The sequence below is a fragment of the Hippopotamus amphibius genome, chromosome 7, assembly GCF_030028045.1.
Source record: "Hippopotamus amphibius kiboko isolate mHipAmp2 chromosome 7, mHipAmp2.hap2, whole genome shotgun sequence".
In the NCBI taxonomy this organism is placed as follows: domain Eukaryota; kingdom Metazoa; phylum Chordata; class Mammalia; order Artiodactyla; family Hippopotamidae; genus Hippopotamus; species Hippopotamus amphibius.
In genome coordinates this window covers 82,225,106-82,247,655 of record NC_080192.1, presented here as the reverse complement: position 1 = coordinate 82,247,655, position 22,550 = coordinate 82,225,106, and the positions used below count along the sequence as shown (strand labels likewise).

General features: G+C 50.7%; 1 protein-coding gene across 5 annotated transcripts in view; it reads left to right on the top strand.

Moving 5' to 3' along the window:
• The window catches only part of TGFBRAP1 (transforming growth factor beta receptor associated protein 1), a 48,599-nt gene extending 27,574 nt beyond the window's left edge, over nucleotides 1-21,025 (top strand). For 3 of the 5 annotated variants that reach the window (XM_057742761.1, XM_057742759.1, XM_057742760.1), the window contains exons 5-12: nucleotides 6,549-6,631; nucleotides 7,748-8,089; nucleotides 9,981-10,038; nucleotides 11,718-11,861; nucleotides 13,776-13,919; nucleotides 14,437-14,596; nucleotides 15,677-16,110; nucleotides 18,509-21,025. In XM_057742761.1, the coding sequence (XP_057598744.1) occupies nucleotides 6,549-6,631; nucleotides 7,748-8,089; nucleotides 9,981-10,038; nucleotides 11,718-11,861; nucleotides 13,776-13,919; nucleotides 14,437-14,596; nucleotides 15,677-16,110; nucleotides 18,509-18,685 (1,542 nt within the window). In that variant the 3' untranslated portion in view covers nucleotides 18,686-21,025. The remainder of the gene's footprint in view (nucleotides 1-6,548; nucleotides 6,632-7,747; nucleotides 8,090-9,980; nucleotides 10,039-11,717; nucleotides 11,862-13,775; nucleotides 13,920-14,436; nucleotides 14,597-15,676; nucleotides 16,111-18,508) is intronic. The other 2 variants (XR_009054790.1, XM_057742762.1) reach the window with 2 other exon arrangements.
• The last annotated feature ends 1,525 nt before the right edge of the window (nucleotides 21,026-22,550 follow it).

Sequence of the window (22,550 nt, the reverse complement as noted above, 5' to 3'; positions counted from 1 at the left end):
AGGGGGCAGCAAAGGCACAAAGAAGAAACCTGTCAGTTCAGGACGTGTTTCTGTGCCTAGAGCACCTATTTCCTCCGCATTCTCCACACACATCCCGTTGGGGAGGCCTTGGCCTCTGCTCTGCCGCTCTCAGCTCCTCGCTCCCCCTCCGGGGAGTGGTCCCAGGAGCTCGTGGATGTCTGGACAGGCATGTGTCAGGTGCCCCCTCCTCACACACACTGACGGGCACACCTCAAGTGTGTCGCATTTTCTTAAAGAGGCTGCCTGCGTTCTCGGATTTTTGCTTTTCTCCTCCTGCTGCCCCAAGAGCAGCTGCGCAGCGGTTAGTGGTGGTGTTTGTGCTCGTCTGCTCTGCTCTCTGACAGCCCAGCTGGGGTTTGTCCATCTGGCGCACTCCCCACCTTCCCCCTGTTGTGCGGGCCCCGGACGGACGTGCACCCCAGTGACCTTGAACTTGGCCCTCGTTCTCGTGCCCACATGGCTGCCGAGGACCCTTCTGTTTTGCCCGAGTTGTTTTCACAGCCCCTTCCTACCTGTCTGCAGTCTGTCCTCCACGCCACCACAGAAGGAGCTTTCCGATGCATCCACCAAACCCTTTGCTGGGAATCCTTCATGGTTGCCTCCCTGCCTGCGGTCCGCACGTGCAGCCTTTGTGGCTGGGCCCTGCCTGCTCCCCCGGCTGCCCCCACCGCCTCCGTCCCCCTGTGACTGGGCCTGAGCTACCTGCCTCCTGACCCCTGTGCTGTGCAGGCACTCAGGAGCCATCCTAAAACACTTTTAATCCTAAAACAAGTCAAAAATAGCCAGGGCCACCATCTAAAGACAGGGAGACCCACAGCCACAGCAGAGATGGCTGGCCTCCGGGCATCCCTGGGTAAAGCCCAGCCAGCCTCGCCGCCCCATCAGTGCCCTGTGCTTTTACCCACCTCACCACCCTCCCTGTTTACTTTCTGTTTTTTCTTTTTAATATTTATTTATTTATCTGGTTGCACAAGGTCTTAGTTGCAGCATGTGGGGTCTACTTCCCTGACCAGGGATTGAACCTGGGCCCCCAGCATTGGGAGCTTGGGGTCTTACACACTGGACCACCAGGGAAGTCCCCCTCCATGTTGTCTTTTTTCTTTTTTTTGAATAAATTTATTTATTTAATTTATTTATTGGCTGCATTGGATCTTCATTGCTGCACACGGGCTTTCTCTAGTTGCTGCGAGCGGGGGCTACTCTTCATGGCGGTGCGCAGGCTCCTCATTGTAGTGGCTTCTCTTGTTGTGGAGCACGGGCCCTAGGCGTGTGGGCTTCAATAGTTGTGGCACACGGGCTCAGAAGTTGTGGCTCACGAGCTCTAGAGCACAGGCTCAATAGTTGTGGCACACGGGCTTAGTTGCTCCGTGGCATGTGGAATCTTCCCAGGGCAGGCTACAAACCCGCGTCCCCTGCATTGGCAGGCAGATTCTTTACCACTGCGCCACCTAGGAAGTCCCCTCCATGTTTTGTTAACTTGCTATTTGCAAGTTTATGAACTTCTTTTTTCTATCAGTGGAATGAACTTCTATACTCCACCAAATACAGGTTTTTATACCTTCCTTAAATACACCCTCTTCTCTGAATCCTCCCCGTCCCTCCAGGCAGAACTGACTGCTCTGTGCTCCCACAGTTATACCTGCTAACCTGTAACACACGGCCCTTTACTCCTCAGCTCCAGCTCTTCCCTCCCCAAGGTCCCGGGCAGACGCGTCCCTCTGTTTTCCCTCGCACTCTGCTCGTGCCTTGGGCTGGACCACAAGGAACAACCAGTGGATGATTCAGAGCTTTGAACTGGTCCTCAAACGGCTGGGCTCTCTGAGTCGGGGAGCAGAAGGTTTTTTGTTTAAAATAGAACCGTGAGAGGGAAAAAAAGACAATATTGACAAAAAAGTTTCAGAGAGAACTTTTTATGCATATATGTATGTGTTTTTAAGGATTGGATGTGACTCTTACAATGATTAAATACGTTACTTATTTTAATTTTAGGAGGTTTGCAACCAAATGCTAGACCCTGGACTCAGAAAAACCAGAAGGGGGGAGAGAAAGGGACCAGAAGTTCAGGAGACTGGCTTTTCACTAATTCACCTTTCTCTCCATTAAAGCGAGTATCGGTTTAGCTTCACTGAGTTCTGAACCAGGGAGGGATTTATCGAGAAGTTTAACTGTGGGACTTGGATTAAAGGAATATTCCTTCCAGAGATCCAAAGCGTGAGAGAGCTTAGATCTTTAAGGAAGCCGAGCTTAAATTATATTAAGGTTTAGGATGCTGTAAAGAAAGAGGCAGTGAGGAGACATTTACAGACACAGGTTTGTGTCAAACAAAAAGTCTGCTTGATTTGTATTGTGTGGTGTGGATAGTATCATGTTTATGCTTGAGCTCTTATACCTGTTTTTTTTTTCTACTTCATCTACAAGTATTTCACTATGTATGTTCAGAAGACAAGAAAGCTGCCTTTGAAATGTAACCATCACATCAGTCTCCAAAATCGACACTAATTCCTTCCTAGGTTGGGGTGTCCCATCAGTATCCACATTTCCCCAGTCATCCTGTGAATGTCTGTGTCTTGCATCCCTTTTATCCTTGGGGGACATCACGCTAGGGCTGTATGGTAAGATTTCTGTTTCCAAGTCACCTGGGCCAGTTCTCTGAGCCATTCTGCCACTGACTCTTTCCCATAGTTACTTGGGTTCATTCATTTCATTTGACTTTTGTTTTCCTCTGACCTTTGTTTTATAGTGATTGCTTTTTTAAATTTAATTTTATTTTATAAACATATTAAATAGGTACATAATTCAGAAGTCAAATCAACAAGACAAAGTATATTCAAAGAAGTCTAAATTTTCTTGGCCTTCACTCAGCATCTTAATCCTCCCAACTGTCTTTCCTCCTCCCCATCTGTCTGTCTGTCTGTATTGTTTTAGTGTGAGGGTTGGTGTTTTGCTCTAATAGTTACCCTAACAGTATTAACTTCACAAAAGCCCTTTGGTCTTTTCTCTCTCTCTCTTTTTTTTTTTTTTTTTTTTGCAGGGGATGGGGTAGGGCTCCTATTGTCTGTTGTTTCCCCATTTTGAGCCACATTTGAAATTCTCTAGGAGCCTCTTCCTCATCTTCCCCCCGACATCAGTGTTGCTGTAATATCCCTCTATCCTGGTTGATACCTGGCAGGCAGTGGCAAGCGTAGTGTACTTTCTGTGCCATCTCCCCAACCTTCCCCTATGTTTGGAGGCTCCGCTGTCGCACCCCCCCCCCAAACATGTGGACCCCAACACTGCTGTCTCCCTTATACGTATCAGATTCAGTTCTATAGGCACACGTGCATTGAATGCTCACCAGCACCTCTCCTGCTGACGGCTCTGCAGTTGCTGGTTTCTGAAGCAGCCTAGGCTTCAGGGCAGGCACCTGGGGATGCCCTGCCTGTGTGTTTGCATGTTGATCACAGCTTCCCTGCAGCCTTTGTACTTGAAGGATAGTTTGGCTGGATATAAAATCTCAGACTCACACTATCTTTCAATGAGAAACTTGAATAAGTTCCACATTGTCTTTTGGCTTAAAGCATCTACAGTCAAAAATCTGATGACAACCTGAATTTCTGTCCCTTTTGGTGACTGGGTCTTTTGATTGAATCCAAGGATCTTTTCTTTGTCTTTAGAGTCCAGTTCCTCAGTGCTGGCCCCTCCTGGCAGATGGGCCTGTGCACTCCCTTCTAATCCCTGTGTCTCAAGTGGCCCCCAGCTCCCTAGTGTCTCCTGGTGGGGACCTGGGGACCCACAGCCTCTTTATTTTCCTTCCACTCCCTCCCACAGTTTCTGACCCCATGCAGGTCCTGTAGCTGTTGGTGGCTTGTCGAAGTGGCTCGTACTGTGGGTTTGTGAGCAGGGCATGTCACAGTGTTGTTGTAAATGATGTCAGTGACTTTTTGCTATCTCAGTTGTTGTTTTTTTATTTTTTTTTTTACTTGTGATAAAATACACATAGCATAAAATTTGCCATCTTAACCCTGTTTAAGTCTATGGTTCATTAAGTACAAATTATAGCAGATGCTAGAATATCCTGATGATTCCATCGTGAGTTAGCCCCGATGTTGGGGATCTAAACAGACTTTCTGCTTCTCTGTCCCCCTCTGTCTCCTCCTTTTCCTGCTGGCCTACCTGGCCCCAGGTCTTGTGCTTCAGCATCACCCAAGGAGGAGCAGGAGGAGGTGTCAGTCACAGGGGACATTCTGGGAAGGAGACCGTCTCTATCAGAGACCCAGCAGTTGGCCATGCTCGGTAAAGGTTCTGATTCAGTGGTGTTCTTGCCACATAGCTTCAACATCCAGGATGAAGGAATCTCTTTTCAGGCTTCTTCCAAGTCTACATAGCATCCCCAGACTAGAATATAGAAAACGACCCCCATATTCTTGGAAGTCAGGAGTGTTAGCAGAAGCAGTTTTTGTTTCCCTTTAGGAAGAGGAAGAGTAGGTGACATTTGAATCCTGCAGCCAATGAGGAAATAATTGTCATTCATTGGATTTCTCATCAGCAAGCCTGGGTGTGAATGAGAATTGTTCCGCTGCAGCTGAGGGGTCCTTTATATCCTTCTTGCTAAGTGGTTAGCCTTTGTTGCTTCTCCTTTCAGAAGCGGAACTGGCATTCCCCCACAACAGAGCCTGGCTCCACTCCTGTCTGCTGACTGCTGGCGGCATAAAGAGGCCAGTTTTTAGGTCAGACGTAGCTGGTGATGGGGAAGAGTCATGAAAAAGCAGCTGGCTTTCCTGCTGTCGCTGCAGGAATTTCTCTGCAGGAGCGGGAGGAGCTGCTGCTGTGTGCTTTGGAGAACTAGCCCCTGCCCCCATTTTTATCTTAAATGGTAATTTTATTTTAAAAGATAGTACAGAAAATTGAAGAAAAAAAATAAAGAGGACAAACAAGAAACAGTGAGGACTTCCTAGGTGGCGCAGTGGTAAAGAATCCGCCTGCCAATGCAGGGGACACGGGTTCGAGCCCTGCCCTGGGAAGATTCCACATGCCATGGAGCAACTAAGCCCATGTGCCACAACTATAAAAAAAAAAAAAAAAAAAAAAAAATGTAAAAAAAAAAAAAAAAAAAAAGAAACAGTGAAACTATGCATGGTTTATAAGAATTAAAGGAAGCTGTAAAGAAAAATAAAAGGATGCATGATACTTTGAATTTAGAGAAGTATCAGTTTCAAGCAGTAGTCTTAATGATATAGAACTACATTTTCCAGCCAAAGATAAAGATGAGACTAAGCCTCTTTGAAAAATGATTGGAGGGAACAGCCTTTAGGTGCTGACTGTGTCCACTTCCCTTGTTTCTTCAGGGGTAACAGCGTTAGCTGCCTGCTGTGTACCTGGATGAGCCAGTGACTAGGAAGAACTGGGCTCTGGAAACAGAAAGATCTGGGTTTGTTTTGAACCCTGGTTCAGCCACTTACCTGTTAGTAACTTTGGGCTAAAAACTTAGCATCTCTGAGCAGGATGTTCCTATCTGTAAAATGGGCTCAGCGAGTAACAAAGTGGAGTTTCATGAAAACTGATCAGGGCAATAGGTGATCACTAAACGGCAGATACTCTGCTAGGGTGTGGGGAGACTGAGATGAATAACGTATGTGCGTTCAAGAAATTTACGTCGCCTCAAACAGCGGGATGGATTGGGAAGGGGAGAAATTGAAGTCACAGAGTCTTAAACATGGTTAGTGTCTTTGGTTGTGATCTGAGGTGATGGAGCCAGTGAGGACAGAGAATAGATGGGTCCACGAGACCTTTCAGACAAAGGTGGACAAAGCTCAAAGCTGACCAGCTGAATGGTGATGGGAAGGGGTGGTATTAAAGACACGACAGGGCATCTTCCTTAAGTGTGTTGCCATTTCTGGAAGTTACCAGAACAAAGGGCTCTGTGGTCCAGGAAGTTTGGGTAAGGCTGGATTAGACAAAGATAAACGGCACTTTTACTGCAGGAATCCTTCTCGGACTGTGGTGTGTGGTGTGGCTGTGCGTCACCGGTGGGGGGAGGGCACAGAATGCACAGTGTCTCCCCAGCTTCAGCAGGAAAGCTTGGGTGTTTATTTATCATTAAATGGGGTGGGACTTGTGCTCTGAGGGATGCTCAGAAAAGGTACTATGAAGAGTCAGTTCCACAAGCGTGAAGAAGGATGGGCAGCTTCTAGGCTGCCTGGAACACTGTCCTTGTTAAAATCCATCTGAGCGTTGGAGGAAGAAGCGATCAAGAGAGCCAGGGAGTTTGGGAGGAGGAATACAATCGGGATGGATGGGAAATCCATGAAGAAGAAGGAATGATGGTTAGAGAGCAACCTGATCTCAGGAATGAGGGGTTGATTGACATGTCGAATATATGTGTATATATTGAAAATGATTTTGTATAAGCCTTGTTTTTCCTTACCTTGTAACTTCAGGTCTCCATGCAATAATTAACATTTAGCCTGGATTGTGACCAGAAACTTAGTTTGTCCTCCTGTGGTGGTTCCAGGGCAGGTGTGAGTGATGAAACCTGTCTTTCCCTGCAGGCCATGTACCGGCGCATCCTGCAGCAGGCGGGCTTCATACAGTTTGCACAGCTTCAGTTCCCGGAGGCTAAAGAACTCTTCAGGTAACTTGAGGTGTCAGTAGCAAGCCTTTCAAGTGTCCCTCTGCGATCAGACCTCCATGGTGACCACAATGCTGTGATGGGAAAGGCCGCCATGGGGGCTGTGCTCGAGGAGAAGTGGTGAGGCTGGTGTGAGGCCGTTGTGACGGAAGACACCCTCCCCTCCGGCCATGCTCACTCCTCGGCCCCCCACCCCCACCCCCCTTAGCCCAAGGGTAACTGTCCTGTGTCTTGAGGGTGGGGCGGATGAGGGGCATACAGAGTGGTCCTCTCAGAGAGGAGAAGGCAATTCTAAAGAATGAATTTGATAACCTGTGAAGGATTCCTAGGAGAATACAATGGCTCACTTTCCCTTTTCTCCAGAGATTTTACCAGAAGCTATGAGTTCAGAGAAAAAGCAGGTGCTACTGGGAAGACTTATAAAACTGTTCTCCTGAAGACGTTGTAAACGGCGTGCTCCTGGCTCACTGTCTTAGGAAGCTGAGGGCCCTTCCGCATCACATGAATCCTGCATGCGTGTGCCGCCTCCCTCCCCCCACTGCCGAGTCCCTCGCTGGCCCAGGCCCGTCTCAGCCCCCACCCCCTCCAGCAGCCCTTCCTCGGGGGGTGGGGGCGTCCGACGCGCTCTGGCAGGCAGCGGCTGTTCATGCCGCTCAGCGCTAGTGTAGATCAAGTTAAACCTACTTGATCGTAGCCCTTAATTGTCCCACAAAGGCATTGCCTATAGAACAAGTTCTCCAAATGTCCAAGTAGAGCAGACTTTGCGCAGTTCAGAGCCGTAAAGGAGGAGGCGTCCACGGAGCCTCCACGTCTGCCTTTGATCAGAGCTACTGTGTCTTCTGCTGTTGCTTCCTGCCTGGGTTTTCAGGGACCCATGTCCCGTCTCAGCACTGGTCGTGTGATGTCTCTGGCCGCCGAGCCCTCCGTTCTGTCGTGGGGTCCAGGGATTGGCAGCACCGAGTTCGTGGTGCTTTGCAGCCCGTACGGCTGCGGATGGTACCCTGCGGTGCCCACTCCCCAGGCAGCGTGCAGACAGTGCGCCCATCCAGTGTCATCTTGTGTGCCTACGTGCACTCTCTCTCTCTTTTTGCTTCATTTAGTTTGACACTGTAATTGCAGAAGCGGCCAGCTCGACGTGCGGGAGCTGATCTCCCTGTATCCCTTCCTGCTGCCCACGTCCTCCTCGTTCACCCGGTCCCACCCTCCTCTGCACGAGTTCGCAGACCTCAACCAGCTGACCCAGGGCGACCAGGAGAAGGTGGCCAAGTGCAAGCGCTTCCTCATGAGCTACCTGAACGAAGTCCGCAGCACGGAGGTGGCCAACGGCTACAAGGAGGACATCGACACGGCCCTTCTCAAGCTGTATGCGGAGGCCGACCATGACAGCCTGCTAGACCTCCTCGTCACTGAGAACTTCTGTCTGCTCACCGACAGCGCCGCCTGGCTGGAGAAGCACAAAAAGTGAGTGTTTCTACCCTTCACCCAGGCCCCCTGCCCCAGACTCCCTGCCTGGCCCTTCTCCACCCCCACCCACGGGAAGCTGCCGTGCAGCTGATGCACCAGCGTGACTGCTGAGTCCCAGGCATTCATCAAGGGACCACTTGGCACCCTGGGGTTCATCAGCCTCGTCCTGTCTGCACACCTACCAAAGGGGTCTGGAGGGCACCAACTCTCGTACCGTCTTCTTAATGATCGAATGTGCAGTCACAGGCCTTGTTAGTCACTGGAGCCGTCGTCCAGTTTACTCCGTATTCCATCTGGGTGGGACTCACCTGTGCAAGACGCCACACGCGTGTCTGTAAAATCATAGCACACTTTAGCCGCTGAGGACCAGATTGAGTGGACAGTTGGACATCTGGATAAACAGATAGAAAGGGAGCCTTCTTAATCTTGTGGTTAAAAGGCTACGGGATCAAACTCTACCTTCATTACAGGCGTGAGCTGGTCGGCACCCACCCCCTTGCCAACCCACCACTGAGTACAATGGGAGTCCGTCAGCAGTGATGACATGATTAGAGCCAGCAGCTTCTTCATCCTTATAATCCTGGTGGCAGGCAGTAATCTAACCCTTCTAGGCCTCGGTTGGGTGCTCCCTGTAAGATTCTTTGTTATGCGTTTGACGTGGTGGAGGTGCTGGTGAAATCCGGTGGAGACCAGGACTCATCATCTAGACCCCGTTCAGATGCGGGACATCACTGGCTGATGACTGGTCTCCACATGGGAAGTGGCTGGTTCAGCCATTTCCCTCCATTTCCCAAAGGCACTGTGGAATGGAGTGATTTATTTAGGAATCAGAAAATACACTGACGGCTCATGTAAAGGACTTGGGGTGGGATGGCGGGGTCTGGCGGAGTCAGCATAACTTTCTGAAAACTTTTGGGAGAAGAGAAGGGTTCCAGGGAATAGGTCAATATCTTGAGAGTTTGCTCTTCGGGGGGAGAAATCCGAGACCCTCCTGCACACCTGCCAGCCTGGGAGGGTGGGAATGGCTGACGGCCCAGGCAGTGCCTGTGTTATCACTGATCTTATCCACTGATAAATGAGGAAACGAGGACCAGGAAAGTGATGTACTTGCTCAGTCATACAGTCCCTAAATGAACCCTGGATTGAAAGTCAGAGCCTAAGGTCTAGGTGCTCCCTGCCCCCGCCCACCCCACCCCGCCGGGTCTCCCTGACCTTCTGTTCTCTGTGATGCCTGCACGCTGTTGGCCTTTATTGCCGTTCAGACTCCTTACCCAAGTGGCTCAGACAGCATCCCTTCCAAATAGTCTTTTTTTTGTTTGGCTGTATCGGGTCTTACTTGTGGCACATGGGGTTTTTGTTACAGCACGTGGGCTTTTCTCTAGTTGTGGCACGTGGGCTCTAGAGCACTCAGGCTTAGTTGTCCTGCAGCATGTGGGGTCTTAGTTCCCCGACCAGGGCTCGAACCTGCGTCCCCTGCATTGGAAGACGGATTCTTAACCACTGGACCACCAGGGAAGTCCCCCAAATAGTCTTAATACCTTGTGATAGGTTAATAATGGTTAACTTTAGAGATGGGAAATCATACTAGTATTTGAAGCAAATTGTAAAGCAATTCCAAATGTGATTTTCCATAGTGTAATTATAGTTTTATTTTTCAGCTTATCTTAGATTTGAATATGGTCCTTTCTGGAAGTTGATAGAGAATACATATTCATATTATACGTAAATAAACAGAGATGACGATCTTTCTGTTGCTTGAAATTTGTCATTGAATTGAGTTGAATAGAACATGCGGGGCTGGGGGTGCAGAGCTGGGGCCATCACTGTGGGGGTGCCATCCACGGTGAGTGGTTGAGAGAGGGTGCACTTACCCTGTGTTTTCTTCCAGGTACTTTGCACTGGGACTGCTCTATCATTACAACCACCAAGACGCCGCTGCCATTCAGGTGAGTTCAAAGGCATCTCAGCATTAGTTAAAAATCACTGCCATTTCACTCAGTGTTGCTTGAAAAAAAAATCACAAATTGATGGAGACCAGTCTTGTCTGATCTATAGCCTTTTTTACAGAACAAAAATAATGCTGTTTTAGAAAGTGAATTCCTCGAGGAAGGTTGGCCAAGGATTTTCTTTTCTTCCTCTTTCCATCTCTTTAAAGAACATTGTCAAGACTGAGTTGCTTAAAATGTAAGAAAAGTAGGATTTACTGAGCCACAAGGCCTGGACTTCATTGCCTTATCAAAAATTAAGGCTGTGAGTAACAGGTTGTAATTTCCACTGTTAATGACAGTAAGTTTTGCCAGAGAGCTGGGTTGGCATGTCGTCTGTGACAAAACTAAAGCTGATCAAGGCCAGTCACTTGCCCGGGTGACACCTTTGGTCAGGGGAGAGCTGGGGTCCAAGCCAGTGCTCGGGACCCTGGCAGTGTTTCTGCACCCAAATTTTTCATCTTGTCTCTTCTCTTGCATCTTTTGTGAGCGGCCAGAAACGTCAGCTGTACTCAACAAACTCACCAAGCATATCTCGTTGTCTTGAGAAACTACCATGGTAACGTGATTGTGGAATAGGTTTAAAAAAAAAAACAGTTCCCATCAACATGCACTGCATGGCTCAGAAGAGATTTGCGTATCAAAGATAAGAATTTTATTTTTTAAAACATCATGTTCTAAGAATTACAGTTTGCTATAAGTATATTAATAACATTAGCAGAGTTATATAGGGAGGAGTTTGCAGAATTGAAATAATATGGAATAAATCTCCATATATGGCAGAATTTGTTTTTTAATGATACAGTTCATTAGTTGTGTGAATAGTTTGTTTGATTTGGGGAATTCAGGGCTGAAGAAACTAGTAACATAAAAAACGTTCATGCGCTGATATCAGAATTGCAGCATTTACACTGCCTGCCTGTTTCCTGGCCTTCTCGCTGGTGGTGTGGTTCAGAAGTCAGTGTGGACAGGTGGGTGAGGTCCACAGCACAGGCGATGATACAGGGGGTGCTCTTGGGCAGCCCCCATCTCTTCTACCCCTTGTGATGTGCTTCCTTCTGAGGCTCTGAAAGTAAGATTCATTTTACACAGCAGGGAAGTGTCTGGATGAAATAGCAAACGAATTTCTTATTAGAATCTACCCCGAGCCCCATGCAAAAGACAGTGGGAACATGAGAGCACAGTGTCCCAAAAGGTTTTGAAAGCGCATCAGACTATCACAATCCCAAAAGGTCTTCAAAATCAGGCATTCCTGTGATGGAGAAGGCGGAAACTGCCCAGCTGATGGATGCAGGTGAATTTCTTCTGTGTCCAGACGTTGTCAGTGGTTATTTTATTTCAGGAAGAGACATGTTGTTAATGTCTCCACATCACCCCATGCATTATATTTACTATTTGTATTTCTGTAATCTCATTAAAAAGGAAAGAAAAAGAACTTGGTGTTTGATGTTCCTGACGTCCTCAACCGTGTTCTCTCATTTTTTTTTTTTTGTCTGAAAAAATTAAAATAGATTTAAGCCTTTAAAGTTTGTCCTACCGCTTGGAAATATTAAAAGGGCGAATACGCAAACACATGCCCTTTCTAAGCTAATTTCAAGGGGTGCGTAACCATCCCTACTTTCTTCTTTACCCCTCTCCAGCTGTGGGTGAGCATCGTGAATGGGGATATTCACGACTCCACGCGCTCAGACCTGTACGAGTACATTGTGGACTTCCTCACCTACAGCCTCGACCCGGACCTCGTGTGGCAGTACGCGGACTGGGTCTTGCAGAAAAGTCAGGAGGTTTGTGCTTCATAAACACATTCGTTCAGGGGCGGCAGCGCGGCTGGTGAAAATGGACAGAAAACTCGATTCTCGGTGGGAAAACAAGCTACACTCTAACCCCTCCCTCTGCATTTTTTTTGGTCACCCCACCCCCACGCCTTTTCATACATACCTTGAGCCGTCCGAATACCAGCTCTCGGGGAAGTTCTGCATTTCACTGCACCCTGTGTGTGGGGCAGGCCACTGTGCAGGAAAGCAGAAAGCACTGCGGATCACTTTCTTAGCATCTTCTTAAACACCTGTGTGTGTTGTTCCCCCACCCCTAACGGCATCTGGTTCCTTGTTCTCTGTGGGCTGGAGCAGGACCAGACTGTTGCCCTGCAGGGCATGGAGCCGGGCCTGGGCCACACCAGGCAAACCACCGCCCTTGCCACTGTACCCCCACCCTGCGTGTGAAGCTGTGGGCCTGGAGGAAGCAGGGCGTGAGCAGCACTCAGCCCGTCTTGGGGGCTCACAGGATGGCTGTGAGAAAGCACCACTGCCTGTGGCCCTGGGGGAGCAGGGCGCCCAGGACAGAGGGACAGAGTCCTGGGGAAAGCCCCAGGGATGCTTGGGAAAGAGAGAGCATCTTGGTTCTCACTGTGAAAAGCATCTCCATTTCCTGGGCTCCCCTGCAGAGACAAAATTGGCTTCCTGGTCTGGCTTTAAACATAAATGTAGAGGCTCTCTGAGTGTTGCTTCTGCCTTTGTGAGACCTGAGCTGGGATGTGTTCCCCGAGGTGCTGTCTCACCTGGACGTCAGAGCCCACGTGCTTCGGGTACTTTTTACTCCATCTTGACTCTGCCTCTGTGCCTGAGCACGTAAACACACCCTGATACGGTCACACACACCCACCACACGGATCCATGCCAGGGAGGGGTCCGGGCTCTTCCCAAAGCTCACAGGTAGTCACAGGATTCTCTGTGCCCGACCGTGTGACAGGCCCTGGATGTGTGACATCACTTCTCAACATCACGGCAGCCCCACCACGTGGACTTTGTGTTCAGATGCAGGAACCAAGGGTCCAGGAGCTTGGGAAGGTCTCCCAGGGCCGTGTACTGGGTAGGGCTGGGACACAGCTCCCGGCTTATAGGACTCAGAGTTCATCCTCATCAGAGCTGGCTGTGTTTCGGGTTTGTGGGGTGGGGTGTGTGTGTGTGTGTGTGAAAGTCCCGGGGACATGCTCCCCCCTTGGAAGATGGGGTTGCACCCTGAGCTCCGGTTGACAGCAGGGAGGCAGCCTGGAGACCCCAGGGGCTGGGCTTGGGTCCCACGTGGGTAATGCACACAGTGGGTATCGGCGTTTGGAGAACTGAGTTCACTGAATCTTCAGTCCCTTGTATCTTCTTTCACTTACAGTCCAGCAAATGACCGCCCTTGTTTTGGATGATGTGAATGTTACAAAGCTGTTGCTTCACGCATTGTCAAAACCTGCCACCAATAAATGGTTCCTTAGTTTCCGAGCCTTTTAGAAGGAATCCCAACTGAAGCTCTGGGGCATTTCCCGTCTCTGTCAGTGCTTCGTGCTGTGCTGTTTTTCCAAACCATCATGGATTTTTTGTTGTTTTCTGTTGTTGTTGCCGTCCATTTGTTTTTGTTTCTTTGATGTGGACCATTTTTAAAGTCTTTATTGAATTTGTTACAATATTGCTTCTATTTTATGTTTTGGTTTTTTTTGGCCCTGAGGCATGTGGAATCTTAGCTTCCCTACCAGGGATTGAACCTGCACCCCCTGCACTGGAAGGTGAAGTCTTAGCCACTGGACCTCCAGGGAAGTCCCGTGAATCATCATGTTTTTGACAGTGATTTTACCCAAAGCATACAGTGCACAGAATAAAGATAAGATGGGGTCTTTGAAGAGCACGATGACTGAATCGCTACTTTTCTTGCAGGTCGGAGTTCAGGTTTTCACCAAGAGACCTCTGGATGAACAGCAGAGTAGATTTAACCCAGATGATATCATCAGTTGCCTTAAGAAATACCCTCAAGCCCTAGTTAAGTACCTGGAACACCTCGTCACGGACAGGAGACTGCAGGTGAGGCCCCAGAGCGCAGGTTGAGCTGCGTGGGCTGTGGTGGCACCAGTGGCACCTGAACTTCGCCGACGGGTCTAACGTAATGTCTCATGTTCCCGGCACTCGGTCTGTACTCCTGGGAGGACAGGGAGGGAGCCGGATGTTTGTGAAAGAGACCGGAGGCTTTTTTTCTCTCCTTCTATCTCTCGTCTCCTCTGCTTATATTTTTCTTCTCTTTTCCTTCCTTGTTGTTATTCTTAAAGGAAATGAAGAAAGCTGTCCCTTTTTGGAGAATATCTAAATCCTGTGGCCCTTACTTCTCAAAATGAGATATTTTCCAATAGATACGGCTATTGGATTTAGATACGGCTTCTCTGTGGCATGGCTTCTGAAGGCATCCGCCTCGGTATGAGTGTTCTGTGGTTGTCCAGGAGCCCCCAGCTCACCTCGCAAGTCCAGGCACCTGCTGGCTGGTTGGGGGGGGTCTCTGGGCTCCCCTTGCAAACGCTGTCTGTCTGCTTGTCCCCCTGTCCTGCAGAAGGAGGAGTACCACACGCACTTAGCCGTCCTCTACCTGGACGAGGTGCTGCAGCAGAGGCCCGGCGCCAGCGGCAAGGATGCAGAAGTGACTGAGACACAGGCAAAGCTACGACGCCTGCTCCAGAAGTCTGATTTATACCGAGTACACTTTCTGCTGGGTGAGCGGATCTCTCTGGATATACATCACCAGCAAGGGAAGAGGAGGGGAATGGAGGCCTTAGCATCTCCTCGTCTTGATTAGGGGGAGGGGGCGGTCCATGAGCCTCTGTGGCACAAAGTCAGCATCCTAGAGGATGGGTGAGGCTCCTTGTCCGTCCTCCACCCTCTGGAAAAGGACAGGGCCCCTTAGCCGATGACATGAAGGCTGCCCTGGGCATTGGGAGGTCTGCGTGTCTGCTGAGCAAAGCTGCTTTGAACTTGCTTATTCAGCTTTGAAGCCCTCAGATCATTTCCTTCTGAGGCTCCAGCTGTGACCACGGCTTTGCCTCCAGCAGCCTGCTTGGCTGCTCCAGGCTCTGAGGAAGGCAGGGGTCCTGGAGGGGCGCTGGTTTTCATCTCCTCCAGGGCAGAGACCACAATGTCCTTGTTGTGTACGAGCCTCAGAGCAGCGCCTGGCAAACTGAACTTGTCTCTTGCTCTGCTGGGCACCGTGGAATTTCCAGGTTGTCCTGGCTGGATTCATGTATTTCTCTCTAGCAGCATCTAACACCACTTTCTAACCATTAACTACATCCATGCTCATTGTTCGTGGTAGGTCTGTCCTGTAAAGTCTCTGCAAATGAATTCTTGGACACTGAGCCATTGCACCTGGAGAAATGCAGGGTCAGGCTCCTGAGAACATCTGGTCACAACATCTCCACCAACCGATCAATACATAATCTTGTTTATGTGTGTTTCTGTTTAAAGACACCTTACTTAATGTATATTGTTGATTTCCTGACACTGAGCTTGTGGCCAGCAGCACGTGACTCAGGCCTGAATGACACTCATGTGACGTGTACTTTCTCCTAAAGCACATGACAGCCCTCCTGGGTGGCTACCTAGACACCTCTAAACTCTGCCACCCAGGCCGAGGTGTCCAGGCAGCCCAAGAGGCAGAGTTTAGGGGTGTCCAGGTAGTCAGGCGTGCTCTGCCCATCCTTAAGCTCACATCCCCAGCCAGCAGGCAGTTACGGGGTTGGATGAGCACCGCCTGGTGCGGACCCTGCCGTTTCTGACCAGCGGATCCCGCCTCACAGATAGGATCCGGGGCGCCGGGCTCCCCATGGAGAGTGCCATCCTGCACGGGAAGCTGGAGCAGCACGAGGAAGCCCTGCGCATCCTGGTCCACGAGCTGGCAGACTTCCCGGCGGCAGAGGACTACTGCCTGTGGCGCTCGGAGGGCCGGGACCCGCCGTACCGCCAGCGGCTCTTCCACCTGCTGCTGGCCGTCTACCTGGGCCCCGGCCCCTCCGCGCCCGAGCTGGCCGTGGCTGCCGTGGACCTCCTGAACCACCACGCCGCTGAGTTCGATGCGGCCCAGGTCCTGCAGCTGCTGCCGGGCTCGTGGTCGGTGCAGCTGCTCTGCCCGTTCCTGACGGGGGCCATGAGGGACAGCATCCACGCCCGGAGGACCACTCAGGTGGCCGTGGGCCTGGCCAAGTCCGAAAACTTGATCTACAAATATGACAAGGTGAGAGCCCGGCCCTCCCGGGTGAGACGTTTGATTTCAGGTCGGTTTTCCCCGTGGAATAATAGTCTGTGTCCATTTTTTCTCTATAACTTCAACACGTCACACACGTGATTTCCTCACACAGACACAGGTGTAGAAGCCGAGGCGGGAGCCAGGCTGGCAGGTGTGCGGTTGGGGCAGCTTCCGCCCCATGTAGACACTGTTGGTCAGGAGAGCATGATGGCCGGGCGGCGCGCCAGGCCCTGTTCCACACTGCATGTCACGGTGTCACTGCCTCCGCACAGCACTTCCCTGCAGAATCTGCTGTAATTGTGTCCCTTTCACAGAAGGGGGTGCAGGGCACCGGGAGGTCACACAGCACCTGGAAGAGCCCAGTTGTGACCTGTAGGCCAATTCAGAGCTAGGTTCTGGGTCCCCATCTCCGTCCTCTGGGGCTGCTGTGACAAATAGTGACAAATCCCACAGGCCAGGGGCTCAGACAACACACATCCAGTTCTCACCGCCTGGAGGTTGGAAGCTCAAGATCAAGGTGCCGACACATTCGGTGCCTGATGAGGCCCCCTTTTCACTGAGCTCACATGGCCAGGAATGAGCGCTGGGCTCTTCCTCCTCTATGAGGGCCCTGAGGCCATCCTGGGGGCCCCACCTCCAAATGCCATCCCACTGGGGGTCAGGGCCTCCACGTTTGGGGAGAGATACAGGCATTCGGTCCATAACATCCCCAAGCGCATCTGGAGGAGGCTCCTCACTGGTAAGGCCATCTGCCCCGCAGCCAGCAGGCCGTCCCTCCAGAGCAGCCATCCATGCGTTCCTCCTGCTGGGAAGCCCTCGTTGATCCCCAGTGGAGGAGCCGAGGCCAGGAAGATTCAGCCTTCCTCCTCTGGCCCGTCCCCGCCCGTCTCACTGCTTCCAGGATGCGTGAGACCTCCCAGTGGACTTGCCCCTGTGTGTGTACGGCCTTTGTACTCACTGTTTCCTCTGCCTGAGACGTCGCACCTCTGCCTTCTGTGCCTGGTGAAGGCCTGCTCGAGACCTAGACTAACTCTCTGTGGAACCTTCCCATCCCTTTAGGCAGACCGTCATCGCCTGTGCCCGGCCCCGTGCTGCGTCCGCAGTTGTCCCCTTCCTTGTTAGGCTTTGGGTTCTCTGAGGGCAGGAACTTCCTTTACTTATCTCGGTATTCCTGAGCCAGGCCTGGCGTCTTTTTTTCTTTTTTTTCTTTTTTGGCCACACCACGCAGCTTGTGGGATCTTAGTTCCCCGACCAGGGATCGAACCTGTGCCCCCTGCAGTGGAAGCGCAGAGTCCTAACCACTGGACCGCCAGGGAATTCCCAAGCATGGCATCTTGAAGGCATCAAATGTTTGTTTTTGTTCTTTTTAAGAATTTATTTATTATTTATTAATTTATTTATTGGCTGCATTGGGTCTTGGTTGCTGTGCACAGGCTTTCTCTAGTTGCAGTGAGAGGGGGCTACTCTTCATTGTGGTGTGCGGGCTTCTCACTGCAGTGACTTCTCTTGTGGAGCATGGGCTCTAGGTGTGCGGTCTTCAGTAGTTGTGGCATGTGGCTCAGTAGTTGTGGCTCACGGTCTGTAGAACACTGGCTCAGTAGTTGTGGCACACGGACTTAGCTGCTCCGCAGCATGTGGGATCTTCCCAGACCAGGGCTTGAACCCGTGTCCCCTGCATTGGCAGGAGGATTCTTAACCACTGCGCCAGCACGGAAGTCCCCGAATGCTTGTTGAATGACTAAAGAAACTAATGAATAAGGCGAATGCACCAAGCTGTCACTGCCTCCTGCCGATAGGCTGACTTGCTGAGTTGACTCACGTGAATTGTGCAGAAAGGCTTTTAGCTTGCAGAACTCGTCCTATTTATCAGACAAGAAATGATAAAGTTTTCTTAGTTTTGTTAGTTACCTTTAAAGAAAGGAAATGACGTTTCCTGGGGCTGGTCAGGAACGTGGGACGGATCTACCCCGTGGCTTTCACCAAGTCTCTTATTTGGGCCTTACTTTTCTTGTTTGCAAACGAGGGAGCAGGGAATTAGATGGCTTTCACGGTCTTGTCAGCTCTAACACCCTGTGACTGTATAATAGACCTGGCCTGACGAGATCAGAGCTCAGGGAATGTTCGAGAGAAGATCTTGGTGAGAAATGCCTCCACCAGACAAGCGGCAATTACTTTTGTAAAATGAGAAGGCAGTTTTGTAGCTATTTGAGTTTTCCAGTTCCTGAGGATGTTTTTGTTTATTTTCACTGCTGCTATTCTGTTTCAAGAAATTGATATCAAAGCTGCCCTCGCCAGTGATAATAACAGCCCACGGGTGATGCGTGTCAGCTCTGCAAACCGGTGGAGCTTATGTCACAGGCATCTCCATCTTTGTTTCTTTTCGCAGATGAAGCTGAAAGGAAGCTCAGTTCGGCTGTCAGACAAAAAGCTTTGCCAGATGTGCCAAAACCCCTTTTGCGAGCCCGTGTTTGTTAGGTACCCCAACGGCGGGCTCGTCCACACTCACTGTGCGGCCAGCAGACACATGCACCCCAACTCCCCCAGCCCCGGGGCTCGGACTTGAAGAGGCCGGGCCAGGGGCCTTACCAAGCCAGCCGGGGGCACAGAGCGGGAGGCTGCTGTGCTCATGTCAGCCGTCATCTGGTGCTGGGGCACCCAGTCCACGGGAAACGGGAGGCAGCCGACCCCTACATCGGATGGAAAGGGGCAGTCCCCAAAATAGAGACGCCAGGTTCACCCGTCCAGGGACATCGCCACCCAAAACAGACGTCTGCTCTGAAAGGAAAGGAGACTTCCTGTGCCACCCGGACAAACTGGACCTCCCACCCAAGCCCCAATCTGTAGACACGTATTTGCACTGGAAACATCTGCTCTGGTGGCACAGGGGGTACCGCATCCCGGCGGACGAGCGGTCAGGGTGCAGAGCTCTTCATCCTCAGCGTCCCGGCCACTGGGTCACCTCGGGGGCTCTGCCTTTGCCCTTAGGGACAGCTGATCTTAGGGAGGTAGTTTTGTTCCTTCCCACTTCCTGTCTGGCTCCCAACCCCTAAAAGATCCTCCTGGGTACCCAGGCACTCCTTTGGGGTAAATTCATTCACTTCTGGCTGCCTCGCGAGTGAAGGCCCCGAGGAGCTGCTTGCAGGTCTGGAGTCGACAGCGGGGGCAGGAACCCACAGTGTGTCACCCACCGGTTTGAAACTCCACGATTAACATGTTTGATTAGAACTTTTTATTTGATGTTATATCCTCTTTTGTGATTTTCCTCTCTTTTGGAAATTCACCTCTGTCACGTTCATTAAGAACGTTTTTCCTTGTTAAAATGTACCCCCCATTGATTCCTCGGGAAATGAAAAGGGAAAGGTCGTGAGCACAAGCCAGGGTGGCTGGTGGTCACCTCCATGCTGGCCGGGGCAGGCCGTGGGTGACAGCTGCCCCGCGAGATAGGGACGTCACCCTTCCTGAGGGACTGCCCCCACCACAGGGAAGTCCGGCAGGCTGCCTTACCTCCAGCACTTTACATGCCTGCTCTGCGGCTTCCTGGCCACACCGGACAGACGCCTCCCTGCATCTCAGACCCCGCATCCCTTCTACATCTCTGTCCAGCATCGCGGAGAAGCTGATGCTGTTGTTACTTCACTGCCCTCTTCTGAATTTCTTCCTGGTGATTAATGACCTGATCGGAGACTAAGAAGAAAGATGCCGCACCCCCTGCCGTGACGCTTGGCAAACGCACATCAGCTTGTGTGTGAGGAGTGGACCCTGAGATCTGGCCCCTCTCCTTCAGCCCAGGCCTTACAGATGGGGTGGAGAGTTCGTCCTCCCTCCTGTAAAAACACTTTCTGTACTGATCATGGTCGGTGTTCTCTTTCCTCTTGTGATTCCAAGGGGGGCCAGAAAGCAAAGGCATCCATGCACTTTTCCCTACTGTGTCTCGATTTCTAAAGAATAAACGATGAAGAAATTCTTGCAGCTCGGCCGTGTGCTGTGTAAGCTGGTGTGAATCCAAGCTCCGTCGTAAGTCACCTTGCAGATGGCTGTGAAGGAACGGCCGTGTTACTGGGGATGTTACCGTTACGACTTGTGAGTTATCCCTCAGAGAACAGGTGACTGGGACATGGAATACTGCACTTTTAGAAGCACTGTTTCTCTCCACGAGATGGCTACAATCCTGGAAAAACCTTCTGATTGTTCCTTCCTAACTCGGGGGCACTGGTCTCTCTTTACTCTGAACGTTGATCAGTATTTCGAAGTGTTTGTTATCCTTTAGAATAATAGGAACTAAAGTTGAGCAGTTTTCTATCTCTACTGAATCCTCTAATGCAGCAGAATTCTGTGACCCTGTGCAGAATTGTTAAAAACCTTGCCTTTCTCTAACTCCCACAAGTCCCTTTTCTCAAACCATATTTTTAAAAGAAATACATGGTTCTTTCTAAAGGCCTCCTCTTTTGTGATTGTGCCGTTGGTTAGAGGAATTAGAACCATCACTCGGCCCTTTTCTCCCTCAGTCCGGCCCATGTCACCATCCTAGTTAAAACAGCATGAACTGGACTCAGCTGATGTGAGTATTCTCTGGCGAGACTTTTTAATTTCATGAGCTGTTTATCTGCTGTCACTTATCAGGTATCCACGTGGGACGTCGCGTGGGCTGTGGCACCTTGGGCCTGCACTTGGAGCCAGAAGGCCCAGGCCTGAGCCCCGGATGTGCTTGCAGGAAGGCTCCAGGGGCCAGGGGTCCCACCCTCGAGTCACTACCTGTCACACAACTGGAGTACCCCGGGCTCCCCCACTCACTTTCCTGTGGAAACCTGATCCTTTCATCTTTACCCTTTGCCCCTGGTTGGGTCCCAAATACACAAGATGTACAAATGTAAACTTGTTGATTTTATTAAAATTCTTTTAATTCTTTGTTCGTCCTGTCATTGTTTTTTGAATAAAAATTATCTTGGTGAGGTGATGCTTTCTGCTCGTGAGCGGAACTTAGTCATAGAACTTGATCATCAGCCCTGGTGGTGCCTCCGAGCTGCTGCAAGAACCTACACTGACCGCCCCTCAAATCCTTTGCTGTTACTTCGCTAATTTTAAACAATGCACTTCTGACTATCTCCTGCATGGTCCCAGGTCTCCTCCTCCTGTGGCCTTCAGATTAATCCTGCCCTGTGGAGTTTAACAGAGGAGATCTCTGGTTACTTCTCCCATATTTCACCTTTTAGCCAAGTGCTCCCAAGGATGGTCTGCGGGCCTTGGATTCCTAGTCCTGAGTATATCCAGGGAATATAACTTTGTTTAAGTCTCACCTTTTAAATTTTACTTCATCCCTTAGCATCCTGTTCACAGGAGGCCTTTGAGAAATCCTGTCAGGTGAGTTTCACGGCTCTTTTTTATGTCCTTTCTTTCCTCTGGGTACTGCACTAGCCCAAGGAGAGGGTGTGTGCACAGCCGAGCACCCCTGATTATCCTAACCCTACCCGCATGCCGCGCGGTCCGGCTGGTCAACTCCAAGTGTGTGTGGCTGATGGCAGCGGTGAGCTGTCACGCGTCCTCCGTATTCCAGGTTGAAGAAACTGGGGTGCAGGTGGTTGGGGTGGTTTTCTTGGAGTTTGAGTCCCACCAAGTCAGAGCTGTGATCCCCGCCTGTGCTTCATTTGACCACGAAGAAAAGAGAAAACCAGAACCCAGCCCAGGGTGACTGTTCAAACAGGAAGTCCCAAAGCAGCAACTTTACTCCTTTTCTCCCTCCTGCACCGTTGCTGTTTGTGGCCATTAGCATATTAGGGATTCAGAGGGCGCATTTAGGCCAGCAAACCTGATGGAAAGGAAGAGGCTGTGGGTTCACTGCCTGGGAGAATACGATGGGGCCAGGTAGCTGAGAGAACAGGAGCTTGGCTTGATATCATGATCTGTGGTCAGTGGAGGTGAAGCCAGGCACTGACTCTGATAAATGGGCTGTGACTCACATTGGGAGTGATTAGATATTAACTAATACCCTGTTTGCTCCAAGCGGGTCTGTCACTCTTAGCGTGTGAATGAGGATGTACAGGAATCTAGACCATGTGGACAGAAGGCCCTCTCCCCTCCGAGAAGCTAACTTGCTGGAGCACCATCTAAAAACCTGTTTGTACCTTATTCAGAGACAAGCGCTGGGACCAGTGAAGCCTGCTCTCTGCAGCTTGCAGCCAGGGAAGGGGAACAGTTATAATTCAGCCTGCAGCCCAGAGTCATAAAGTAGTTCAACAAAGCAACACACACAACTCAACAGGCCACGTGTGACTTGGGGAGTAAAACGCTGTCACCAGATGTGGGGGACCCCAAGTGTCACTGGGCTCTGGCACCCTCCACTGTGACCCTGGCAGGCCACCTCCCCTTGGCCATAGCCTGGAAGTGGACCCGGGTGGTGGCTAAGGACCCTTTGGGTGTTAGGCCTGGGTTTC